The 27,387-nt window shown below is 36.3% G+C and overlaps 2 protein-coding genes across 5 annotated transcripts in view; one reads left to right on the top strand and one right to left on the bottom strand.

The window, feature by feature from the left end:
- Nucleotides 1-454: 454 nt before the first annotated feature.
- Nucleotides 455-23,281, top strand: LOC128992952 (folylpolyglutamate synthase, mitochondrial-like). Its single transcript, XM_054416697.1, has 10 exons — nucleotides 455-596; nucleotides 5,639-5,757; nucleotides 7,171-7,420; nucleotides 10,903-11,039; nucleotides 12,847-13,027; nucleotides 14,863-15,007; nucleotides 17,405-17,627; nucleotides 18,233-18,372; nucleotides 19,081-19,187; nucleotides 21,157-23,281. The coding sequence occupies exons 1-10, from the start codon at nucleotides 465-467 to the stop codon at nucleotides 21,313-21,315; spliced, it is 1,593 nt and encodes a 530-aa protein (XP_054272672.1). The 5' UTR covers nucleotides 455-464; the 3' UTR covers nucleotides 21,316-23,281.
- Nucleotides 23,282-25,004: 1,723 nt separating this feature from the next.
- Nucleotides 25,005-27,387, bottom strand: part of LOC128992012 (spectrin alpha chain-like) — a 60,078-nt gene continuing 57,695 nt past the window's right edge. Inside the window, exons 43-45 of one of the 4 annotated variants that reach the window (XM_054415344.1) lie at nucleotides 26,648-26,885; nucleotides 26,028-26,194; nucleotides 25,005-25,739 (exon numbers count right to left, since the gene is read on the bottom strand). In XM_054415344.1, coding sequence (XP_054271319.1) covers nucleotides 25,611-25,739; nucleotides 26,028-26,194; nucleotides 26,648-26,885 — 534 coding nt within the window. In that variant the 3' untranslated portion in view covers nucleotides 25,005-25,610. The remainder of the gene's footprint in view (nucleotides 25,740-26,027; nucleotides 26,195-26,647; nucleotides 26,886-27,387) is intronic. The other 3 variants (XM_054415345.1, XM_054415347.1, XM_054415348.1) reach the window with 3 other exon arrangements.

The raw sequence follows: 27,387 nt of genomic DNA, 5'->3' as shown, positions 1-27,387 counted from the left end.
ACGGATTTCGGCATTGAAATCAGTGTAAAAATGTAGTTGGTAATGATGTGTCACAACACTATCATTACATTGAAAAAAAATTATCTATGTCCAATATGGCGGATCCAAGATGGCGGCCAAAAACATGTTCCCTATCAAAATGAAGTACTAACCACTCAATAAATACAGGTGGTGGTCCCAAGTCAATATCTCGAAAAATGTGCATAGCAAATGCATGTGAAATATGTTTTTTTAATTTGTCCAATGTTGAAAAAAGCCGCCATTTTAAATTGTGATTTTAGTGGTTTTCTCGTGCACCGATTTTTGGCAACTTTTAGTATGTCATTCTGCAAACCCAACTCTACAAAATAAAACCATAAAACGTTTTCTTGCAATTTTTTTAACGGTCCCTATGTAAGTTTGTTTAGTTTGCCTGGACTAAATTCAAACGCACGCATATTACTTATCAATTGTTTGTTTGATGTATGAACACATCAAGCTGTTTTTCAATGTCTATACGCAGAGAAGTGAAGAAAATTGGCCAAAGGGTTGTTCTTCAAAGAAATATTATAATGAAGCTCCACAACAAACCAGTTGGAAGAAACCCAGGTTATAAGGTAACATTTAACTAAGTTATGTCAATGAGATGATAAGATTGCTGTGTACTTGAGTATTACTTATAAAAATTTAATTAAAACCCCGTTTTTTTTTTAAATATGCAAACATAGTTTGCAATAGGCCTACAGTAAATTTAATATGTCCAGTAGGTCTGCTGTACTTTTGAAGAAATTTATTCAACACAATGTGTGTTACATAATGTGGAGTTAATAAATAACTAAAACACTCAAGATGAAATAATTGATTTTCGTCCTACCTCATTATTAGCCTACGGTACCTATATTGGTGTTGTGGTGATATTGTTTACCCTTACTTACATGTTGAAAACTTATTAGGCCTACTAAGTTAAATAGTAATGCAAGTACAAATCAATAGAGCTAAGGTTGGTTTCCACTAGGCCTATGACTTTCTAATAATTCACTTTACACAGTCAAAGAAAGAGTTTAGCCTACCAATAGTTATCAGCTATGAATATGTCTGGTGGTATTTGGGATTTTGGGAAGAGTCACTCAATAACCACCATTTAGTTACACTATCTGTAAATAATAAACACTAATATTGCCTAATTTAAGCCTACGTTATTTATCATACATTATTAATTTACAGAGCAGGCCTGGCTAGTATAAAAGTAAATATAGGTGTATCAGATTAGTATAGACAAATTATTGAGTCTGCAGGAGCATTTAGCCTTTAGAGGGTTTAACCATCAGTACAACTAAAAACTAACATGAACAAGGGCACACTATAATAAACAGTTTTTATCAATGGAAACAAAACAGTTCAAACATTCATTTGGTATGAATACTAACTTAAATACTTGATTCCTTCATCTTTGACCAACAAAAGCTGGATAGTTAGCATAAAAAAACCTATAACTTAAAAACACCATAAACATAAAAGTTAGCCTATATACAATTTAAGCTGAACTGATGGATGTGACTTGGATTTTTTTTGGAAAGGCGAGGGGCTCGTCAATCAGTTCTTTGGTCAAGTACATTGGCTTACTGACTAGGCTCTGGTGAAGTGCAAATTTGAATTGTTTTGGTTCTAGGGTCTCGATGCTTGTCGGTAGCGTGTAGAATAATTTTATCGCTAGCGATGGGTATAAATTCAGCGTGTGGCTAAGTCGACAGCGGGGTGCATCCAGGTCATAAGCTCTGCGGGTCCCATAGTTGTGCTGTATATTTCTGGTTAAAAAGCCGTAAGTTTATGTTTTCTCTCAGAAGGACTAGGGTGTTCAATGTACAGTGAATGTTAACTGTTTAAATGCCAAGTTCTTTGAAAATAGTCCGACAGTGGTCGGTAGGGCCGAAGGATGTTATCAGTCTTGGTGCCTTCTTCTGCAGCAACAGCACACTCTGGGTCGTGTGGCTATATAATTTATACATGAAGAAATTAGACATCACCACATAGGGTTGGATTCAACAATGTATTCTATAACTTGTTAGGCTATTACACAGTATCTTGATGTAGGTATTTATTAGCCTACCTACTGTAGCTAAGAGAAGAGAGGTATTATTTTATTTGTTCTAATTGAGTCGTGGCTGGATATTTTCTAAATCATTCACAAGTTTATGCATAGAGTATGGAAGAATTGCATTTTTAAAAACTGAAATTGTTCGACCACTACAAAAACTCAACAATATTAGATTAAAGAGAAAGAAAAAGCATATATAGGTGAAAAGGGTGTGTGGGAATCATAAAGTAATTAACTTAGTTAAGACAGAGAAGTTTTCTTATTTCTGGCCAATCACGACAAGTTAAAATCGGGCCAGTTAAAAGGATGTCAATTTCTTTACAAACATAACTAGGTAGTTAAAAAGAAGAATAACAGTTCAAGTACGAGGCAGCCTTAGGTTACCATCATTCTATCAATATCAAACACCCCCGCCGCAGCAAAGCTGCCGACTAAACGAATTTCCATTTGTCTGAATTGATTTTCAACTAAACCTATTTAAATAACATGAGGTTTAATGAGTACCTAGGTTTGCTGCTACAAGGAAACTAATACAGTGTATTTTTTTAGTAAAATATTAATAGCTTAGTATAAAATAAATAAATCTGCCAAGTTTGATAAAAATATATCCATAAAGCAAACTACAAAACTTTACAATAATTCTCCATAAGAATACCATAGGAATTTTAAATTTACAAATTTTAGATTTTTATCTTTTACCAATAACCGTACAAAAACACTTTGATATACTAAATTATTTGTTTTTTTAAGCTCTTTAAAAAGGTCTAAGTAGAGAAAAATGCTTTGTTTTGAGGGTTAAAATGAGAAAAACCAATTTTATACTCCATAAACCCCTGCGTAAAACCCCTTTACCATGGTCCGATCATGCTGGTTCATGAACTCATTCAAGTTTATACTGCCTTACACCTTTAGACCAACTTTCATCAAAATCGGACAAAAATTACCTAAGTTATCGCGTTTACGGACGTATATATACAGGGTGACAAAAAAACGGGTGTGGAAACGGCTTAATATCTTTTTAACTAAATCCGTTACAAAATTCAAACCATTCACATTAAATTATATGTATGAAAACTACTTTTTGCAAGCATTACCATTTTTTACCTTCACTAGGGGACGGTACATGTGGAGTAGGTGGCCTACATAATCTTTTATGTAAGCATATGTTGATATGCACATCATTTTAAAGGGCTGATCAAATGGAGTTCATTGCTGGAAACCGCGTCTCAAAAGGTTCATCTGAACTTCAAACAAACAAACAAACAAACACACAAACTTTCACATTTATAATATTAAAAAGAAGATTTTATTTTGCAAGTTTTTCTTTTTGTGACACAGATAAGTTCTATGAAGGGCAGGGCATAGCCTAATAATATTGGTTCACATAAAACAATAGATTAACAGAATGTAACTTGTTTGATTTTGGTTTTTGTTTGGCTTTTAGACGTCGTTACGTAACAAAAGTCTGGTTTAATTGTCATTGTACTATCTTTTAGTAGCTCGTATGAAATAAAAAAAGAAGAAAGGGGCACTGTAGGCCTAGCAATAGGGGATAATAGGGGTAACTCCAACAACCATTGCAGTTTTTTTTTCAAATTAAATTACAGGACACATTAAAAAATTCTTATCACAAAGTAACAAATTGTAGGCAATTTAATTTGTATGTTTTGTTTAATTATCTAAGATTGTTGTGTCAAATTAAGATACTGCATCAACCATAAATCTAATTTTTAAAAGGAAGTAGTTATTACGTTGCTATCAGAAATAGTTTATCTTCTAAATTGAGATTCTTTGCTTTATCACTGATTGGAAACATAAGTTTGTCCAATCTTGGTTGAGAAAGATTTCAATACTTGACAGCCCACTCTTTGATTTAGTTTGATTGGCTTGTGTTAGTAGCTATCCTTGAACCACTTTTTGTTGACTGCAAAAGTGACGTGATTCAAGTTAAAGGAACATAGTTTTATTATATTGCGAGCTTTTCTGAGTAAATATACTTAAGTTTTTTGGAGTTTTAATACTTGGAACACAATGTCATCTGGAATTCAGGTATGCAAGTTACAACTCTTATAGTAAAATAATGTCATGCTATGTTACATAATGATATACCATGCTAACTCGTAGTGTAATAACTGATATTTACCAAAACATTGGCATTTTTAAATTTAAGAGACCGGTCAAATCGCTGATCGTTTTACTTACTATCTATTCCAACCCAGCCTTTTGTTACATAACTTCATTAATTGACTGCCAAATCCCAAATGACAAAATGAGATTTGGGTCGAGACCAACTCAAACTTTTAGTAGTAACTTGCTCTTATGTAAATTAGTATAACACTTTTATAAACCTGTCTTGTTGTTATAATTCAAATATAATTGTGGCCTACAATTCAAGGAAATTCAATCACTACTATACCCCTGGATAAATAATTCATTCCCTCTATCTTTGTAAACCTTACTTAATTTAGAAATTACTAGAAATGAATCTAAGAGATCTTTCTATATATCAATATGTTAGAAGTATTAACTGGAAGTGTTTCTCTATACAATAAGGTTAAGTAACAAACACTGTAGTCTACCAACACTTTTCAAATACGTTACATGATTGTAAAACCCTAATACAGGTACTGCACACACTTTCATATGTGTTGACTTTTCTAAAATGTTGGTAACAAAATGTCACACTACAACCAGGGGTTCTGCAAGGCCAGTTTTAAAGTAAGGGTCTTTTTTGATTATCAGCAGTTCGCTTGTATGCCACAAAGAGGCTCCTTGCCACTTACTGGCATCATTTGTAAACAGAATGACACATTTTGCAGCTAGCTGACACGTACGCTTTGTTGTGTGTTTAAACAAAATTGTAAACCATCCAATCTCCCACTGTGCGTGAGATAAGGTCAGTGATACGTTTTTTGATTACGAGAATCATAACCGACAAACCGATGCAGCTATTTATCGCCAGATGACTGAAGGCTATAGCCCTAGTGAGGGTAAAGTGCGGAAATGGGTTACAAAGTGTAAAAATGGCCGTGAAATCCTTTTCCCTTTGTGGTCATCTGTGAGAAGTCTACCCACCAAAAACACAACTCGTTCCAAGATGAACATTTTCATAGCCATTTTAACTCCCAAGTCTATTTCTGCACTTTCCTCGCTATCATTGCATCAGGGTCATACACTTCTGTCATGTGTGGGTGAATGCCAGCATCGGATATGCTTCTTGTGATAAATATTTATCATTATCACTGACCTTATCTCGCAAGCGGCCTGAGATTGGGTGGTTTAAACTATTTTAAAAACACACAGCGAAGCGTACATCATGTCAGCTGCAGAGATTCAAATAGTGTCATTCTGTTCACAAATGATGTCAGTAAGTGGCAAGGAGCCTCATTGCGGCATACAAGCGAACTACCAATTCATATGTAAAACTGGTCCTTACTTAAAAAACCGCCCTCAGTTTTAAAAATCTTGTATTTTAATAACAAGGAAGTAATAGTTAAGGAATAGTTATCAAATTACGGTTGGATGTCATTTTAACAAAATGTTTACTCCAAATTTTTGTTTCAGGAGGCTGTAGAAGCTTTGAATTCGTTACAAACAAATGCTCAACTTTTACAAAAATTACGAGCCAACAAGGCACTTGGACAGGAAAATAATGTTATCAGAACAAAAAAATATCTTGAAAGGTAACTAGTAAACAAATTTTCACAGTAATCATGCGTAATTTTTTTAATGCATGTCTATTTTCAAATATATTATTACTAGCTGTAACCTGCGGGCTTTGCCCCGTTTAACTTCTTAATTTTCAAGATTATCTCGTTCGCATGGCTCAATCACGTCCTGATTGAAGTTTGTTCGCTACGCTCACTCACCTTTAGGTTGGAGCTCGTTCGCTGCGCTCACTTGCCTTCAGGTTAGCTCGTTCGCTACGCTAACTCGCCTCCAGGTTGAAGTTCGTTTGCTACGCTCACTCACCTTTTGGTTGCAAATTAGCTGTTGTCATAAATGTAAAAGAAATAATAGTGCTGCACCCTGTTGGTAATCCTTCTAACTTTAATGCTATTGAACATCATAGAACAGAACCAACTTGTTTAATTGAAACAGCTGTTAAGATTCAATAATTCCATTTCTCATAAGGTTAACATGGGAAACTCCAGAGCCACTGGGGCGGAGCCCGAAAGGATTTTTGAAATAAGAATATGCCTATATGTTAATCGGGAATGTGAGCTATCATCATGCCAAATTTCAGCCCAATCCGACCAGTATTTTTCGCGTTCACTTGTCACAAACATACATCCATACATCCATACATCCATACATCCACACATCCAAACTTTCTCATTTATAATATTAGTAGGATCAACAACTCCCCTTTTGGAATACCTGAAAGAATTCATGGACATAAATTTGTGCATATCATATTTATAGATATACCTTTATACAATTTTAACAATTTATTCATTCCACTGTTGACTCTTAAATTAAAAAAAAATCACCTCAGTACTAACTGAACCAATATAATTTATTATGGCGATCTAAGTGCAACCTTGTCCTAACATTATGAATTTGTTTTAACAAACACACTAAAAGTGACCAAAAGATTGCTTGGCCTGTATTTTATTCCTAAAATATGCATGGTTTTTTATGTACTAAAACGTAACAATAATCGGATAAAACTTTTGTTAAAAGAATAACATTATTGTAACCGATCATGTCTGACTAGACTGATCAGGTGTAATATGGAACGTTAATCTCACACTTTTACTTTCAGTTCAACTGGCAAGTAATCATTATTCATAACATAACATAGTCAAGTAGTGTACACGTATTCTCAGTTACCAACCACTCTAAGGATTGCTGAACTTGAGTGAAAACTGCAACCGCAAGGATTTGATACTCCTGTAACAACATAGATGAAATTCCAAAACCGCAGCTATCGAGTTTGAAACTTGTTTAGGGCAGTTAGTTATTAAGTGTACTGGATCGTCAATTGTCTAAGTATTGATTGCAAACAGTAGTAGTTAGATTACAATAAACAATATTTTAAGCTCCGGAAACACTTAAAACTAAATATCTACCGCTAATTACCTTTTTCTCAGATCAGGGGTAAGTTTGGACAGGCTGGACCGTGAGCTGTCCGTGATCCATGTATCTGGCACCAAGGGGAAGGGATCCACCTGTGTTATGTGTGAAGCCATCCTCCGTCAGATGGGCTACAAGACAGGCTTCTTCTCCTCTCCGCACTTGGTGGCCGTCCGCGAGCGCATCCGCATCAACCAGGCACCGCTGTCTGAGACGGAGTTCACCAAACACTTCTGGACAGTGTATAACAAGCTTGCTGCCGCTAAGGTACGGTGAAACTGAAGTGGTGTGTTGTGAGATTAGATTCATACGATGCCAATACACCAGGATAACTTATGTATAATAAGGTGAAAATGAATCAAGATTTATTGCAAATTTGTTACTAATTACAGCTAAACCCCTTTAAACTAAACTCCATTTGACTGAAACTGGAAAAAATTAATCTATTAGTCTAAAAAAAAATTGTAGACAATCGGAATGGTTGGCCGTGGCGTAGATAGTTGGCTCAGCTTTGACTGAGTCATTCTCAGAAAAAATATATTTAGTGTATACAGTTGTAGATTTTAAGATCTCAGTAATTAAAATAACGTTAAAAATTGATGTTTGTCCTTTGAATTAAAATAGCAAAATAAATAGATTATCTAAAACGGTCTGGCTGCCTTTATTATTTTTGGCTCAGGTTTTATGTACAAACTATAATCATTACTAAAATGTTTGTATTTTAAATTTTTTCTCAAGCTATCATGGGTCTATCATCCCCTTCCCCTGGAGCCACCACTACTTTGGAAAATGAAATCAGTCAACAATAATTTGTGACATATAAATTATTGTTGACTTGTTTGGTTTATATTAAAAATAATTGTCACTAGAGGTCAATTCAAGATGGAGGCTAAAAATGCCTCTACAGTACAAGCTCCCAACACTCTAAAACTCATTTGTTTCCAATGATTGTGTGCTTTTTGTGCTCACAACATATCAGAGCTTGCAATGGATGGGGATAAATTTATGTTTAACTATTATATAGAAGCTAAAATTGCATGTGAAAAAGACTAATCTACAGATTTTCAAAATTATTCTGTAAATACTTAAATAAACAATTACAAAGTTTCAGTTCATCCAGGGCATAGTTTGAATGGGTCCGCGGAATTGGCTAACTCTGGAACTCGCTAACCCCATGTTAAACGCCCTATCTTCAAATTTGGTCGATGAGAGGAACTCGCTAACTTGTTCGGTTTCGGAATTGGCTAACTCCGGAACCCGCTAACCCGCTCTAGAGCCGGGTTAGCGAATTCCGTCCTCGTACGGAAGTCGCTAACTCGGTCCCTCGGCGGAACTCGCTAACTCCCAATCAGAAGCCTCGCGGGCCGTCCAATGGGAGCCAGGCACGAATATTTTTGGCCAGTGTTGCCAAAAGTGTAGTACCTATATCGTATCGGTACCATAATGTCGTATCCTACGATTAATTAGGAGTAAGAGCAACGTAGTCGATAAAATAAATATATTTAGAAGTATGTTTAACATTATTCTTATGATTATTAGGGTGGAAAATGCATTATAGTCTTACCATAGACTAACCAACACAAGTAAACTTTACATCCCATTGTAAACTTTGAAGCTCGTTTTTCGTGTCTAGTTCATGTCCGGTGACACTGATCGCTAGTGTCGACAAAATTGTGTTTATTTTATTTTATAGTCAACTTCATGATTTGTTCTTTGCTGTTTGGTTATATAACTTGGGGACGTGTTATTAGTTATGATTAGAACGTTTTATTTGGTTAAACGAGGTTTTAAATTACTGAAAACAAGAAACAATTGTAAACAAAACACGTCCTCTAAAGACAGTGCACCGGACAGAACTAACAATAATACTGTCTTCAGCTGATCCATAAGGATGAGAAATGTACTAATATAAGGGAGTATGTTTTATATGTGGGTTTCTTACTTAAATAGTAGCTTATTGGTATGCAAAAAGATAAAAAAAACGTTTTAAAAAGGAACATTTAATTTGGATCTATTACATGTTATGAAATATCTATTTTCGTAGTCCGCCATTTGTTTCTTTTATTCGAATCCATTTTGTGAACTTCTGCAAATAAAATTATTGAGTTCGTATTTTATATACTGGGCTTGTAACCTTGAATCATAAATCATAATAAAATTTACACGCTAAACGTCATAACAGAATTACATTGTAGTGGTGATGTATTTTTAAATAGAGCTATTGAATTTAAATAAAATTTATCAATACATTATAAAGTGGTAGGCCTAATATATTCATGGATTGCATTAAAAATTAGTCTATGCATAAATACAACTTGTAAATTTCTTTTATCGTAGGCTATTAGTGTAGAACCCGGGTCATCCTCTTAATTTTGCTGAATTAGGCTAATATTAATTTTACGTCTTTCAGTAGGCCTACTTTTTAAAAGTCTGGAGTTTGTCTCCAGGCTGGTTCTAAATGGACCCAGGCGTTCTTGTTTGTTACAATTCTTATGAATGGTGGCCATAGCTAAAATTACTTGATCTTATCCAAAAACAAAGCTATTGTCTATTGAGTAGCTCAGTACCGGGGAACGGTGAACCGAGTAATGGCTTGGTATAGTTTATATCGATTGTGAAAGCAATATAAAGGAAACCCAACACTCAAATCAGGAAAATCCGTCAATTCGTTTATTAAGAATCGTGAATTAAAATAACCCTGTCACGTTTCATTATATGAATATTATATCTTCTCCTATTTTTTACTAGTGGTGCTTTGGTGTACAATCTAAAAACGGTTTTAAAACATGTAACATTATTGCTAAAAAATTAAACACATTTTACAATTAGGCAACTATTTACTAGTAGGCCTACAATGCTTTGGTTCAAACTATTACTTAGGCTATATTAGTCTATGTCATCATATTTGTACACGTAAGTTGGACGGTTCAACGACGAACATTTAATTTTAAATCTATGAATTAGTTATGAAAGTTACGATGGTTGATGACTGTATTAATTAATGGTTTTGGTTTATTACGACATTACGATTAAATCTGTTTTCCGTGTTTGAGAACTTTCGTGTATTTTAGCTTAATTTCGTAGAGGTTTAATTATTTAGTACCAATTAAACTGAATTTTCAATATTTTTCATATTCTATTATTTTCTTTTATACTGATGGAATTTATATTTAAGATCGAAATCATAAGCATTTAACTGGCCATTGTACAGTTAAATAAAAAAAACACTTTTTCATGATTTTTTAATTGTCTTTGAATTACTTTGGTCTAGTTATCTGTTAAAAGTGGAATTGATAACAAAAAACAATAACATTTACTGTATCTTCATTGTCACTGACATTTTGAAATAGGTAATGCATTGTACGATTATTTTGTCGTACAAGGTTGGCAACGCTCCGTGCAGTGGGCGCGGCCGGGTTAGCGACTTCCAGAGTTAGCGAATTCCGCCGCGAGACAAAATCGAGTTAGCGGGTTCCGGAGTTAGCCAATTCCTGACTGAGACGGTTAGCCAGTTCCAGAGTTAGCCAGTTCCGACACACGACCGAGTTAGCGAGTTCCTGAGTTAGCCAATTCCTACGTCTCGTTTGAATCTTTGTGAATATTTTACAGTTTATTTCAATTCGATAAACACTTTAATAATGCCACGAGGTTCTTTTTTGTAAGACCATGTTTACGTGGTAACCAGCCGTGGGGGGGCCTCTTAATTCAAAACATGATAGGCTAACTAATTATTTTTGCAAATATTTTAGGATGATGAACATGATATGCCATCCTATTTCAAGTTCCTCACAGTAATGGCTTTTAACGTTTTTCTCACGGAGAAAGTCGATGTGGCTATCATCGAAGTTGGAATTGGCGGAGAATATGACTGTACCAATGTTTTCAAGTGAGTTTGATTTGTTAAAATTACAATTATTTTATTTTACTGCATTAATTACATAATCAGTTTGACACACAAAAGCAGTATGTATTAGTTTTATTGCAAATCTATAAAGCAAAGATAGAATAATTTAAGGTGTGTATTGTAAATTTGTCTAAAATTAAATAAGTTTAGGTAAATCTATATAATTAATACGCTACATGAAACTTTGTCGGTTGAACTCCTCCGCCATTTCTAAACCGTTTTTATCCATTGATGTCTCTTTGAAAAGAGCGTGTCACGTAGATTTGCAAACTGGCCTTACATTTTTGATAAAGGCCCTTGGGCTCTGCCCCAGTGGCTTTGAAAGTTCCCATGTTATCCTTATGAAGAACATAATTGTTTACATTTTGATCAGCTGTATAATTTAATTGCTGTTATTTATTTTTCAATTCAATGAAATGTGTTGAGCACGTTCATTTTAAAACAATGCTATTTGAGTTTGTGTAAACATAACCCTCAAGACAAGTGTTAGTATGGTTGTATCTTAAATTTGTGTATTTATCGTTGTTTTGTGTCGCTATGACGGATCGTGTTAGCATGATTATAACTTAAATTTGTGCATTTATTGTTGTTTTGTGTAGCTATGATTTGTTTATTTGTTGTTTTTTCTTTTAAATGCCTCCGAAGCGACGACAACGAAACATAGACAGGAGGCGTAATCGTGATAACGACCGCAGCTACAGAACAGTGGCGCGTGTAATAGGCTTAACTCATTACAGTCAGCACCTGACCCTGGACAATCTCAACTATTAGGTTACAAATGCGCTCTAACACTACCCCAAAACGACTTTTCGTTCTCAATTGGCCCTCTATCAATGACCTGTGTTGCCTGTACAGCGAGGCATTTTGAGAAGGAGAAAACCGGCCGGAATGCTTTAGGGTTATCAATAACAAGGATAAACATGGTCTGAGTTGCACACCGGTAATCTTTGAGTTGACTCTGTTAAACTCATTGTAAATATGACTGTTATTAGTTTTGAATACTTTGCAAACTCACTCCTGTAATACTTTGCAATTGCTCGAATTCGAGCAACATGTACACTTACTAGTTATTATTATTTTTACTCAAATATAATGGACACATTAGATTCAGTTGCATAAAATCCAGATAGACGTACCATGAACTGAAGCTGTATGGTGCGGTAGGTAGTCTGTGGTTAATGAGGTGCACACCTTTTTCTGGTCGAAAGTAAAGTTGGATTTTTCACCTAAGTATTGCTGACTAGGTAGCTTTTCCAGATTAAATAATCAGCCTTTTACTGTCTATTCTATGGTGCATATTACATTAATGTAACTCTGCTATGCAAACATGTCCATAGTGTTTATACAGTACCTGTTGTAATGAGGTTAGTTTTTTGGAACAAAACCCACTGGCTTAGAAATAGGCCTACATTCAAACAACTTAATACTTTACTTTGAAATGGCTGCAATACGAATGTAGGTATTTTAAGCCAAGTATGAATGGAGAAGAGTGTAGGATACCTAAGAAAAGAGTTCCAAGTAGTTAAAAGTAGACAAAAAGTTCACAACACAATAAACTTGATATTTCACCCCTACAAGGGACTTCTTCATCCATTCCTTCTTCCTTTATTGTATTTAAGTTGTAGTGGTACTATTGCTAGAATAGGGTAATCTGGCAGTTAGCCTGCCAGGAGTGAACTGAGAAATTATTCAATTTAGAGCAACACAGAGCCATCAGACCTAATTTATTGCAAGATTACTCTATAAAGACTATAGTGATGTTAAATACTGTGGTTACATTAATCACTAGGAGACCAGCAGTGGTGGGGATATCTTCACTTGGACTAGACCATACTAGCCTTCTGGGCTCTACCATAGAAGATATTGCTTGGCAGAAAGGAGGAATCATGAAGCCGGGCACTCTGGCATTCACCAGTCCGCAGCCCCCTTCCGCTGCAACCGTGCTGCACCAGCGAGCTGTCGAGAGGAAGGTCTGTAAATCCTCAAGCATTTCATGTAATGTGGCTGTAATTTCACAAACTGCTTTGGTAACAAAAGGTTCAATGTGTTAAAATGTGTTTTTATAGGCATACTACTTCATTTCTTAAGGAATCCACCTAACATGAATTTCAGGACAAGTAAGGATGTAACATAGAGCACAAAGGCTTAAGTTTTGAGGATTTTCACTTATCTGGCTTACCTGGATGGGAAAGGGCCCACTTACTCAAGAAGCAGTAAACACACACAAACAGAATTTTTCACTGTCACTGAAATTTAAAACACAGAATGTTTGCGTTGGAAAGAGATACTCAAATTAACTTTCTTTTTTAATAGGTACAGTAGACTCTTGCTTATCCAGATCAACCTTGTCCGGAATCCCGCTAGTCTGGATCGGCAATCATGATTTTTTTTTAGTGGCACAGTACAGTAGAAGTCTGATTATCTGAGCTAAACTGGACCGAAACTACCTCGGATGATAAAAAAATCGGATAACACGGCGGTAAAAATTATTACCGGTGGAACTGCATTTGCCCGGCTATCAATACTGTGTACCTGGAACAAAATTGAAAAAAAAACTGCTATATAGGCCTACAGTACTGTATTTGCTCGACTCTCGATGGTTCGGATATTTTCGTAATCCGGACCGGACGTCCGCCACATTAGTCCGGATGAGCAAGAGTCTACACTGATGCTCGAGACCCTTACCACTAGCTCTATTCACCAACCCTGTGATTCGAGCAAAAGTTTTTAGCAAGAATTCCAGACAGCAAAAACTTATCTTTTCCTAAATACAAACTGTGTTGATGTGTCGATACAGTGTCCACTGTGGGAGGTGCCACCACTCAGCACCTATGACTGGCAAGGACAGGAGATGAGTGTGGGACTGAGAGGGCGAGTTCAACAGATCAATGCATCACTGGCTCTATAGCTATCATGTAACTGTGTTGATGTGTCTATACAGTGTCCACTGTGGGAGGTGCCACCACTCAGCACCGATGACTGGCAAGGACAGGAGATGAGTGTGGGACTGAGAGGGCGAGTTCAACAGATCAATGCATCACTGGCTCTATAGCTATCATGTAACTGTGTTGATGTGTCTATACAGTGTCCACTGTGGGAGGTGCCACCACTCAGCACCTATGACTGGCAAGGACAGGAGATGAGTGTGGGACTGAGAGGGCGAGTTCAACAGATCAATGCATCACTGGCTCTATAGCTATCATGTAACTGTGTTGATGTGTCTATACAGTGTCCACTGTGGGAGGTGCCACCACTCAGCACCTATGACTGGCAAGGACAGGAGATGAGTGTGGGACTGAGAGGGCGAGTTCAACAGATCAATGCATCACTGGCTCTATAGCTATCATGTAACTGTGTTGATGTGTCTATACAGTGTCCACTGTGGGAGGTGCCACCACTCAGCACCTATGACTGGCAAGGCCAGGAGATGAGTGTGGGACTGAGAGGGCGAGTTCAACAGATCAATGCATCACTGGCTCTATAGCTATCATGTAACTGTGTTGATGTGTCTATACAGTGTCCACTGTGGGAGGTGCCACCACTCAGCACCTATGACTGGCAAGGACAGGAGATGAGTGTGGGACTGAGAGGGCGAGTTCAACAGATCAATGCATCACTGGCTCTATAGCTATCATGTAACTGTGTTGATGTGTCTATACAGTGTCCACTGTGGGAGGTGCCACCACTCAGCACCTACGACTGGCAAGGACAGGAGATGAGTGTGGGACTGAGAGGGCGAGTTCAACAGATCAATGCATCACTGGCTCTATAGCTATCATGTAACTGTGTTGATGTGTCTATACAGTGTCCACTGTGGGAGGTGCCACCACTCAGCACCTATGACTGGCAAGGACAGGAGATGAGTGTGGGACTGAGAGGGCGAGTTCAACAGATCAATGCATCACTGGCTCTGCAGCTAGCTAATGCTTGGCAGAACAGAAACATGTTTGGTAAGCTTTAGTCGCTGTATATTGCATTTCAAAATGCTCATAAACATTAAGTTTGAACAAAGGTTTATTGCGGACATTTTCCATCACGAATGTAAAAAACAATACACAACGTTTCGGGATCTGGAATCTGATCCCGTCTTCAGGTGGAAAAAAAACTTAACTAACACATTACAACTAACAATACACAAACGCCAAACCTAAGTTGGAATACACTACCGAGGGTAGTAGTCAAAAAATATATGCACTGTATAGCAGTCAAGTCATGATACAACATGCAATTAATAACAAATCACTAAACACTATAATCTATAAAAGGTTTAACGTAAAAAACTCACACAATGGAACACTAATAGCACCGTACGCAATGACTCCACCAATGAGATTGAAACAACATGGCTGACCAATCGGAAACACGGAGACAACAGAAATGGCTTCCGGTCCCTGGAAAAGTAAAACCAACAAAATGGCGGAGCGATGTACGATGCCGCTAGTGCCCGGTAGTGCTCGGACGCTCGGTTGGTGGGATGCTCGGTAGTGTATTCCAACTTAGGTTGGGCGTTTGTGTATTGTTAGTTGTAATGTGTTAGTTAAGTTTTTTTCACCTGAAGACGGGATCAGATTCCAGATCCCGAAACGTTGTGTATTGTTTTTTACATTCGTGATGGAAAATGTCCGCAATAAACCTTTGAACAACATTAACTCACCATCACCAACAATGAACTTCAAACAAAGAATTAAGTTTGAAGTTATAAATAATTTAGTGCATCAGTTTATATATAAGTTTTTTAGGCAGAGGGAAGAGGAAGTCTTTTTTAGTTTTTTTTTTCTGTTTTGTAGCATAAGAATTTGTATTCAATGTTCTTAACCTGAAAAGTGAAAATACACTGATTAAATTTCTTATCCACTAAACCAAATGCAGCAGTGTTCCATTGCAAAAACTTAACCTTAAATCTCCTAATGTATACGCTGTAGGTCCTAATTTGAACAAATATCACAACATTTCAAAAGGCTCAAGATCTAAAATGTGTGCTCTTTTCTTGGTTTAATCATAGACTAACCAACACAAGTAGACTTCTCATCCCATTGTAAATTTTGAAGCACGTTTTTCGTGTCTAGTTCATGTACGTGACACTGGGCGCTAGTGTCGACAAAACTTTGTTTCTATTATTTTTTTAGGGTTAATTTCTTGATTTTTGCTTTACTGTTTGGTTATATAAATAACTAGGGGACATGTTATTGTTTATGATTTGATCGTATTATTTGCCTAAACGAGGTTTTAAATGGCTGTAATAACGGGAAACAAATTGTAAACAAAACACGACCTCTACATAAACCGTACAGAACTAACAATAAAATTGTCTTCAGCTATTCCATACGCAGAGGATACGCGTCCGGTAACCGGACGTGGATTAGGCGTCCGGCAGTTACTGTCATAACCTAACCTAACCAACCAAACTTGCTGATAGTGAAAAAAATCAAATGAAGGTTCAATTCTCTTCATAACATAAAATTATAAATGCCAAAAATTCTAACAAAAGATGTACAGTTAAGAAGAAATTACATTCAAAGCAAAATCTGTGACAAAAAGTTAAAGTTACCGATGGGTTTCGAACCGGGGACCTCTCGCATATCAGCCGAGCACTCTATCCACTATACCACGAACACTGATGGCTGAACATCGTATCATTGTGGTAATGGCGTTCCGGGACCTCCTACCGGACGCCTAATCCACGTCTGGTTACCGGACGCCTAATCCACGTCTGGTTACCGGACGCCTAATCCACGTCTGGTTACCGGACGCCTAATCCACGTCTGGTTACCGGACGCGTATCCTCTGTGTATTCCATAAGGATGAGAAATCTACTAAGGGAGTATGTTTTATCTATGGTTTAATATTTGGTGTTATTTTTTCTTCCCTGAGACAAAATCGTTGGTGAACGAATGAAAGTGTTTTGTCTATTTGGACATGGTTGTTACTTGTGTAGTGAGCTGACAGATCTATCAGCTGACAGATGTTTTAAATAGTTTTATTGAATTTTGGTTGCTAAGAGGAGAAAAATAAACAAAGAGAATGTCTCTTTTAGGCTTTTCCAACAAAAGTGGTTCATTTTTATTTGGTCTAAACAATTAATTGTTATTGTTAGTTACTTTTAAAAGTAGGTATGATAAATTAAACAATAATATTTAGTGGAAACCTCTAGACTCTTATTTAAGGTATTTCTCCTATTCAAACGAGGTTCTTTTCACTAAACTTGAATAATCTATATACTGTACTATTCTTATCTTTCTTTAATTTCTTTTTTGTACTTCTTAATTCCTGAAAATTCACTCTCTCATTTTAAGCGAATTGCTCATCAACTTAGTTATTTAATTTAATTAATCCTAATTGTGTGTCAGACAAAAGTAAAGCCGGCTATGTGGGTGTGGCCAAGGCATTCCCAGTCAGCCATCCAGTGGCAGAGGGGCTGAAACACTGTTCATGGCCGGGCCGATACCAGATACTGACGAGGAAGTCTATCCACGGCACTTGCACTTACTACCTGGATGGGGCTCACACCATGGAGAGTATAGAACTGTGTGCTCAGTGGTTTCATCAAGCAACCAATAATATTGTTTCTAGGCGAGTAAATACTTGTAATGTGTCTTGCAGTGTTAGCTGAACAGGACTCAAGGAAGCGAGCTGGTGTAGTGGTTAGAGCGCGGGACTTTGTTCCCGGGTTCAAATCCCGCCATTCACCAATGGATTTTATCTAAGTGATACTGCCGCAACCCCTAGGTCTAGCCTGAAGTAATGTGAAAAACAATCCCAGGCTCGTGCCTAGCGTCCTAGGAAAACAAAACTGAACAGGACTAACAAAATCGTCATATTGATTTCCCTCAACTTTCAGTTGCACAACAGTGCAGTAGTAATAGTTAAAGTGCATTAAAAGACCTAGTTTGTTACTTATCGTTATTCTAACCCAAATAAGGCTGTAAGAGTAATTAATAAGTTTGGGTATTCAATAATCTTTTTTTATAATGTCTATTACGGTACCGATAAGTGTGAATGCTCAATAAAGGAGTACTCAGCAAGACCTCGTTAGTTAATTTTAATTTTTCTTAGTTTATAGGTTAAATTTAGTATTATTTTTGGTTACTAGGCACTCAGCAGTCGCATTATCGTTTAGAGAGTTGACTCTATAACATGCGTTACGTTCCAGTATTTTAACTATGTTTGGTTTTCAGGGGTGAGTGCCGCCACACCCTCATCTACAATGTAACGGGTGACAGAGATGCCTCGGAGCTGTTGTCTCCTCTTGTCTCTTGTCACTTTGACAGTGCCTTGTTCTGTCCCAATGTTCTCTCCTGTGATACCAAGGCTGCAGGTAACAGTTAAACATTAACATTACCTATCATTTATAACTGGGACGGGTGGCGTCGTCCTGTAATCCAGCTACTAGGAGGTTACAAATTGTGGATATTTTTAGGCATGCACTGTGGATGCGATTCTCCCTGGTGTGGATTAACGTCCGCACGATTGAGTACTACGACTATCCGCAGAACTATCCTGAAAATTAGACCAATTTGTATATTTTGCCTTTTCAAGGCAAAAATGTGGTCCGGATTCCACTATAAACTGTAGGTCCCTTACTTGCCATTAGCTGTATGGGCAATTAATTAACAGGTGTGTCTAAGGAATTAGTCGGCCTTAGTCACTAACAAGACTACAAGATCGCACCACTCATCCTACACTCATCTCCATTCACACTTGGCTTAAAATACCTACTTTGTATGGTCACCATTTCATTGAAAAGTATTCAAGTATTTTGAATATTTAAAGATTACAACACTGAGAGTGAGCAATATAATTTAGAAGTACTGTAGACTATACTAAATTCAATATATAATGTTAATTTGTGACTTTTAGTTGCAAACTGAGAAGATGTCTGGATGACTTTGAGATATAAATTTGAACTCATTATTGCTGCTTTTTTCTAGTATAAACTGATTGTCTACCCACCTAAAGCACAGTTTAGCTGCTTCCCAGTGTTTATTAATCAAATATAACTTTGATGTATTGGTTTGGTTTTCAGATTTGACCAATCACATGGTTACGTCAAGACAGCAGCTGGACCGATGTGAGGAGAACAAGAAAACTTGGCTGGGTCTTGAGAGACAAACCAATGTCTTTGCTAATGAGGTAAGAAAACATGTTAGAGGAGTTTATGCCACTACAAACTTTAATTGGTTTTCTGTTTTCCAACCTGCAGAATTTTGACAAAATATATGAAAAAATAAAGTTAAATGTACATGTTTAAGTCTTTTATTATTAGGTTTATACTTTATTGTCTCAAACTAGTTCTTGTTATGGCTAAAAAATGAGTACGACTATCCGCAGTACCTACTATCCTGATAATTAGACCAATTCGTATATACCAATGGCAAAAATGTGGTTCGGATTCCACTATAAACTGTAGGTCCTTTAGTTGCCATTAGCTGTATGGGCTATTAATTAAATGAAATGAAATGAAATGAAAAATCCTTTATTTTTTCAGGCAAAGTTAGGGCCACATGGCCCTTTCTTACACTTAACCTGACATTAAAAATATAACATAAATAATGTGACATAGGGATGACTTAATCTAACTAAACATAAAATATTTAACAATTCAAGTACCTACATATCTAAAAAAAAACATAAAAATTTAACAAATAGAAAAACACATTCACACACTCTCGCATACACGCATCAGCAAACGCGCTAGGTAACAGTAGCCCTAGGACACGCCAGCCGAGACCATCTTCTCAAAATAGAGCTTTTTCAGTGCCGCCACAAACTGGGAACGTTTTTCAAGGGCCTTAATGTGTAGGGGGGTAGGCCGTTCCACAGACGACAAGCGGTAACAACAAAAGCCCTGCCATAAGCTGTGGTCACATGATGAGGTATACGCAATGTGATCGAAGAATAACGAGACATTCGTGAACTACCCTGAGACACAAATTTAAAATCGGATTTGAAATATTTTGGGGAGCCTGTTTTCAAAATTGAAAACACCAATGACAAAATTTTAACATTAATTAACAGCTGTGTCTAAGGAATATTTCGGCCTTAGTCACTAACAAGGCTACAAGATCCCGCCACTCATCTCCATTCATACTTGGCTTAAAATACCTACTTTGTATGGTCGCCATTTCATTGAAAAGTATAAGTATAAGTAAGTATAAACAAGCTTGCACTGTGTTCTTGGAGTTTCCTGAAGACCTTAAATGTAAATGCATAATTTAAATAAAGTAATGATCGGGAATATAGCATAGTTTCACTTGTTCTACACTTTAGTGAAGAAGGTGCTGGCTCTATTTTGCCTTTTTTACTTATTTTTTAAGAGAGTGGGAGTTTTTCTGAGTCTAGTGTAGTAGTCTAGTCTAGAGTAGAAAACAAGATGTAAGAACCGGGAGTAACCTAACCTCTAGGGGCTAACCTTGCTGTCTCTACACACCACAAGCCTCACCACGTTCCCATTAACCGACCCTGAGATACTTTTTAGACTTTTCAATTTAAAACAGTGTGTTTTATCCATTCAATAATATTTTAGAATAATCTGTTCACATTAATTTAGTTATTGTAGTTCTATTGTTCGAATTGTATTTAAAAGCAAGCTATTGTAATTTTGTAACCAAGAAGCCTATACTTTGTTATCGTTATCATCAAAATTAGTAATTTAAGAATTTGTTAAGTGAGCAGTTATTATTATTTGATACCCTAAAAGGCAACACGACATTGTGTTGCACTTACGCTTTATATTTGCTGCTAGCAGTTAGGCAAAAGGTATCGTATTTTATTTTATCTCACCCGAGAAGGTGTCATAAGTACTCCCATTTTTTTGTTCTGTCCCACCTTTTTTTATCTTATGATGCTAGTTTTAGCCCTGAACTGTTTTACACATTACTTCAGGTTAGGCCTAGAAGGTTGCGGCATTATCACATCATAGATCCATTGGTGATTGGCAGGTATAAACCCGGGACCTCGGGCACCGAAGCCCCACACTCTACCACTAGACTAGCTCGCTCCCCACTCCCATGAAAGTAAGCTATGCTTGTACCATAAACACCTTCTTCCCGGCCTTGTAGCGTAATATACTGTTACTTCTCAAGTTTCAATAATGTTAAAGGTAAAGACTTTTGGATCAGTGGCAGCCACACTGAAGCACATCGAGAGTCAGCCGGGAGACCATCAAGTGTTGGTGACGGGCTCACTGCACCTCATAGGAACGGTTCTGAGTGCTCTAGACCCAGACTTGAACAGCTTCTCTGCACAACCCATCAGATAACGGGTCTATCTCAACATAGGAACAAGCATGTTTGCTTATCAAAACTTTGGTGAGGAATTATCTTTTCCTACCACTGCATGGAAATGATCACATTGCCACAGCTGTAAACAGTACGCAAAATAGCCCATTTACGCTCTAGAGCGGGAATGGATAATTCCTGCTCGCTAAATCAGCTGAATTTTACAGTTAGTGTTTCTACACCAACCACAGCCGTGGGTCTGGTGACCGGTACATAACAACCGGTAAGCAAATAAGATAACCTAGTGACATTTTATATACAGCTAAAAAGGTAATCTGCATGTTTTGATAAGTTAATTTGGTGGTAGGAAAAATCTTGTGTGTATTACGAGCACAAATAGTCATTGCCACTCTCGAAATGTATGGCCGCACTCAGCTAAGGCTTCAAGCGGCCATAATGTACTTTGTGCTCTTAATACACAAACAGCTATTTCGTTCAGTTACCTAACAAAGCGGATATTTTTGCACTGTCACAAAAAAAAAAATGGTTTCTATACACGTTCACTTTTGCCACATACCAGATTTTCAACCTAAAAATAAAATTGTAAGCCTTTCATAGCCAGGTGAGTTTGTGTATGCGTGAAAAAAAGTCGATAAACAAATACCCACAAATTGTAAATGCTGAAAAAGGGTCGCCAGAATTGTACACTTCCTCAAAAATAGTAGGCTGAATCAGTCCAAAATAGTTTGTTAGGCCTAGCCAATGAATCCAAACATGAATATTAGAACAAGTATCAACTGTTGCTCGTGGGTGCACAAAGTTAAAAAACACTCTTAAAAATGTATATTAGGTATTTTTTTATGGTAAACTGTAGTAAAATTTTGTTTTGTGTAATCCATGCTTGCCCCTTGCTACACTCAGGAAATTATTCCATGTGATTAAGGCAAGTAAATGTTTCTCTTGATTAGATAAGTGTCACTTTGCTCACCAGTGTTAGACAAGTTACTATTTAGGTTGTTGTTGTCTTGTACCACTCTGTCTTTGAATGTTTTGCTCTTTACCGATCCTATAAGATAGTTCATTTTACACTTTACTTTGGGAGTGATTGTAATCATTATGTTCATTTGAGGTCCATCACCACCATATGTTGTTTTCTAACATACGTTACAGGAGGAATATTGTGCCAGAGATTAATTAATTAATGTATCAACAGCAACGTGTATTGTTAGTTGCTATCCGGATGATATGATAGGATCTGTATTTGCTGCCACTTTGTTAAGTATTTGTAGAAAAATTGTGTTTTGTGTTCAAATGTAAATGTACCTTATTTTGTCTAGGGGTACACATTAAGCCATATATGTGTAAATCTTTATACCGGTGTAATGTAATTACCAAAATCATGTTATATTTAATTTTAGCTAGCATTTATCGAGATGAATGTATTTTAGTTACTTTTTGGAGAAAGTCATACTTTTTAACCTGCTTATCTGAGAAAATGGTGTATATGAAAAAAATTGCTCATGATGACTGATTTTTTGTCTTAATGAACATGAACATTATCGGAAAGTGGATTCATGCACAAGTGTTCTGTTGTGCATAGGTCTGCGGTTTGCACATGCCGTGCTATGGGCCCGGGAGATTGTTGCACCCCCTTTTTTGTGGGGGAATTTTTTCTTCCTGGTGCCCCTAACAAACCTAAAACCCCTCTCAGGTGCCTGGGCTGATTTAGTAAAGCAGGCAGGTTTGTATAGCTAAAAGTCCTGGACTTAACTGTCACAGGCAAGCTTTCTTAACTCTACTTTCCTCAATAACCTCCTTGAAACTACTAAAAAATCTGTCTTCAGAAATATTGTCTATGTAGTTTATGTTTGTGTACTATTGCTGTTTCTCATTAAGGACCAATGGTATCCATACCAATAAAAAACATTATTTTGGCTGTGAATTTATTATATGTTTATAAAATATTATTTTGTGATTAACCTTTTGGCGCCTCATGCAATACTTAATCTGTCCAAACAAAAATTTTGTAGTTTTTTAAATAAAAATTTGTTAAGTGTTAAATATTCTTTTATTTTCCTGTTGTTAACATCTGCTTGTTGAAAATGTGAACTGTTTCCTAGCCTGCTATGATGTGCTAGCCTTTTATGAACCCATTTCCGTTAATATTGACAATCTACCATTGTTAAATTCAGATCCAGGTTGTGTACTTGGCTGATTAAAGTCCCTAGATTAGAACCAACTTTTATTTTCAACTATTTGTGAACTTATATTTTCCATGGGTAAGAATATTGGATAGTGGTTTTGACATGTGAGTGTATCTTTTTGACATTTTACCTAACCCGCCATGTTAAACTTCCCTATCCCAAGCGTGATGTATACAACTTCCTTACTTCTCGAGTGATGTAAAGTTGAAAAAAACTCACTCGGTGATGTAATGAAACCCATTTAAATAACATTGAGTGCTTAACTTAAAAAATATACCTCTATGGAGGCATCGACGTTCAACGCTAGAAATCAGCTGTGCGCTTGAATGTTATTGTTATGCTTTAAAGCATTTTCTTAACCTAGCTTTTGTTTATAAAAGAACGTTACTGTTAGGCGATGAGTGAAATGGATAATGAAAAATATTGTAAGTAAACCCATGTATATTGTCGGGTCAGGTAAAATCTTGTACGTTACACGTTACGCAAGAGCGTGTTTACATCTCTTAGGTGAATTATGCAACTCGCTTCCGCTCGTTGCACAACATTCACCTGCGTGATGTAAAAACGCTCTTACTACACTTGTAATGTAAATAGCTATTAAATGATTTATTTTAAAGAGGTTTCAATTTCAATACATTTTATTGCTTCACTTTTCAGCATTGAATGTTTCATTTTTTGCCTTGGTTTTTATTTTATTCAAAAAGTTGTCCTTTGTCAACTGATTTTAGGTAGTTTTTCCCTACAATATTTACTGCTTGCCTCAAATTATTTTGATCCATTTCACCATCCAAACCAAATAACTAGAAGGGAGAGGAGAAAAAAGCTAGCAATTAAAAGCAATAACAAAGATTTAATGCCATGAAGCAATCTTAAGTTATTAGTAACCCATAAACTTAGCTTAACTGAACCTTAAAAAATAATTTTATTGCTCCCTGTGAAACAAGCACTTACTGGTCAAAAAGTCACAAGTAACAGTAAAACTAGGGATGGTCAAGTCTCGAAATTTCGGGAAATTTTCAATCTCGTTACACGAGACGAGATTACTTTTTGGCCGAGATTTTTATCGAGACGAGAATAAAAAAAAAAAAAATAAAAAAAAAAAATTCAAAACGCCTGCAGAAAGTCAATGCAATACCCGCAATACAGGAGCGTGTTGTAGTTGCGTTTCCTTTTCGAAGGCGTTCTTATTTAATTAATTCTTTTAATGTAAATATTACTTTAATTCTTTTAATGTAAATATTACTTTCATTATTTTAATAATATTACTTTAATAACATTTGAGAAGTTTTGTTAAGTGTAAGCAGTGTGAGGAATGTTTTATTACTATAAAAAAAGTCAAAACAAGTAACTATTTTATAAAAATTAATATTGCTTTTATTTTATGATTTATTTTATTTTAGGATAAGTTGAACTCTATCCTAACTGATATCACCATGTTTCCTAATCGTAGGAATTTTTAATAAGTTAGGCGTGATTAATAAAAAAATGTTATGCTGATGTTATTTAATGAAAGATTGTAAATATTCTTGCCTATTCTCATTATTTTAGTATTTAAACAGTCATCTAACAATGTTACAAAATCAGGTAAAAATTTTGAACGTGCATTTCCCGTTGTGTATGAGAAGAGAAATCTCGTCTCGATCTCGTCTCGAAATTTTATGAGTAATAAAAAATCTCGTCTCGTCTCGTCTCGAACTAAAAATCCAATCTCGTCCATCCCTAAGTAAAACATTACAATTTTAAAACTTAAAAACAAGTGAAAAAGCTCCTTGTGTGATGATAAAATCTATCGATGATTTCTTAATCTAATAAGTGACAAGTAAAAAATATAACCATTGCGTGAAATAGCGATAATAAATTACTAAATGAATGATTGTTCTCTAGCGTTAGTAAAACAACAATTACTTTGGCTTTCCTCAATTTTGTGTAACATTTATACACTAGGATTCAATAAATAAACATATAAACCTCTAGAAAACAAATAGAAACCATTTCACATTTTGATGTCATAGATATTTTGTTATAATTCTCTGAACAAATATATACTACGCTTAATATAACCTACACATGTATGATATAAATAATACTCTGAAAATTCAATATATATATAGTCAAAAAGGCAGAAGCGAAGCTTAGTTCTGGAAGAGAGTTCGAGTGAACTCGATGTAGTCGAGTGCTCCTGTGATTGGTCTCTCTGTCTTGGGGTCGACGAAGGGCTTCATCCTTGCGACACAGTAGTCCGCCATCTCCTTGGTGAGGTTCTGAATGGTAAACACACAATTGTCAGTACAGGTACATATTACAGTAAATTATGTTGGTAAAACAATGACTCGGGAATTTGATGAGTTTAACCTTAATTTTAACAATGCACTAAAAATAGAGAATCCTTAAGTAGAGTATAGTTTTTTTTAGGTGAAGTAAACATTTTCCTGTATTAAAATACCTAATACCAGGGTCAAAAGAGAAATTTTTGTAAAGATTTTAAGTTGTGGGTTCAATACTGACTCGAGACACTTTTTTAACACTAGAGGTTAGTGAATGTTGTTTACCGCATAGAGTTCCTCCTTGGTGACGTAAGGTCGGTCGCCAGCTGTGATGGCGCGGAAGGCGTTCTCAATCTCCTCGGAGCTCTGCACATTCTCCGTCTCCTTGCTGATCATGAAGGCCATGTACTCCTGCAGTGACACGTAGCCGTCTCGGTTGGGGTCAACAACATCTGAAAATGAAATTAAAATTACAATAATGGGCGTGACAGTTTTATGTACATATTCCACTTCCAAAGGAAAAGCTATTACTTTTAATTGTGGAATAAAAAAATCTTACAATATTGGGTTTCCCAATTTTTGCAGTTACATATATCTTCTATATTTTATATTCTACTTGCAAATTGATTGAAACACTCACAAAATTCATTCAAAGATACTCCAAATTGTACAAATAGAATATAGTTGAATGAAAACTCTAAGCTCTGAGCTTTGTGGCAGAGTTCTTTTACAATGACACCAAGAAACCTCCATGAGTCACGTGCTTTTCTTTATGCCCCACTGTTTACACCATACCTAATTTTCAGATAATCTTTCTAAATCCTATTCTTTCGCCCAGAAAACTGCTAGGATTAATTCTTTTTTACAAACATCTATTAACTGCAAACTGAACGTGAACAATTTACCAAGGATAGCCTCGAACTCGGGGTCGGGTTGTCCCTCCTCCACCATGGGCAGGTCGTAGCCGAGCGCGCGCAGGCAGGACTTGAACTCGTGGTGGTTGAGTCGGCCGCTCTTGTCCTTGTCAAAGTGTTTGAACATCATGGAGAACTCCTTGAGAGCGTCCTCACTGACTCCTGATTGGTTGCGGGCTTGTATCTGCTGTTCCAGGTTATGTTGCATCCTCATGCCCAGCTGATCCAACTGTCATCAAACACTACGGTTAGTCATATACTCTTATTGTTCTTTTAATGAAATATAGTATTAAAATACAAGCCTGTAGTCCAAATGCAAACTTATACTTTCTTATTAAATGGCGACCATACAAAGTAGGTATTTTAAGCCAAGTATGAATGGAGATGAGTGTAGGATGAGTGGCGCGATCTTGTACATGGTGTCTACTAAACCTGGTTTGAAAAATTCAAGGAGTTTTCCAGGAGAATTCAAGACAAATTCCTGCATTTTAAGGAGCTACTATCGGAACCCGTTCTAATCGCAACCCGCTAATAAATGAAAATGATTATTATTAGGCTATTATTATTATTAATAGGCCTAATGATTATTATTATTTGAAACAAAACATTTCCAAAGAATAATATTTTATACAACATAATAAAATAGTATAACTGGTAGGTAAGGCGACACCAGTTATCATCTCCCGTGATTGTGGGAATATCAGTGAGCATATCTTGCAGTATCTTCAACA

Source organism: Macrosteles quadrilineatus, unplaced genomic scaffold, assembly GCF_028750875.1.
Source record: "Macrosteles quadrilineatus isolate MER2022 unplaced genomic scaffold, UCM_ALF_1.0 Scaffold_4__1_contigs__length_99947679, whole genome shotgun sequence".
NCBI classification, from domain to species: Eukaryota; Metazoa; Arthropoda; class Insecta; order Hemiptera; family Cicadellidae; genus Macrosteles; species Macrosteles quadrilineatus.
This window is presented reverse-complemented; position numbering and strand designations above follow the sequence as displayed.

Excerpts from the sequence above, each read along its gene's own strand:
- LOC128992952 (XM_054416697.1), top strand. The coding sequence starts at position 465 with ATGAACACATCAAGCTGTTTTTCAATGTCTATACGCAGAGAAGTGAAG. Across the intron at positions 17,628-18,232 it reads ACCAATAATATTGTTTCTAG|GGGTGAGTGCCGCCACACCC; the intron begins GCGAGTAAATAC and ends TTTGGTTTTCAG. Across the intron at positions 19,188-21,156 it reads CCAATGTCTTTGCTAATGAG|GTAAAGACTTTTGGATCAGT; the intron begins GTAAGAAAACAT and ends ATAATGTTAAAG.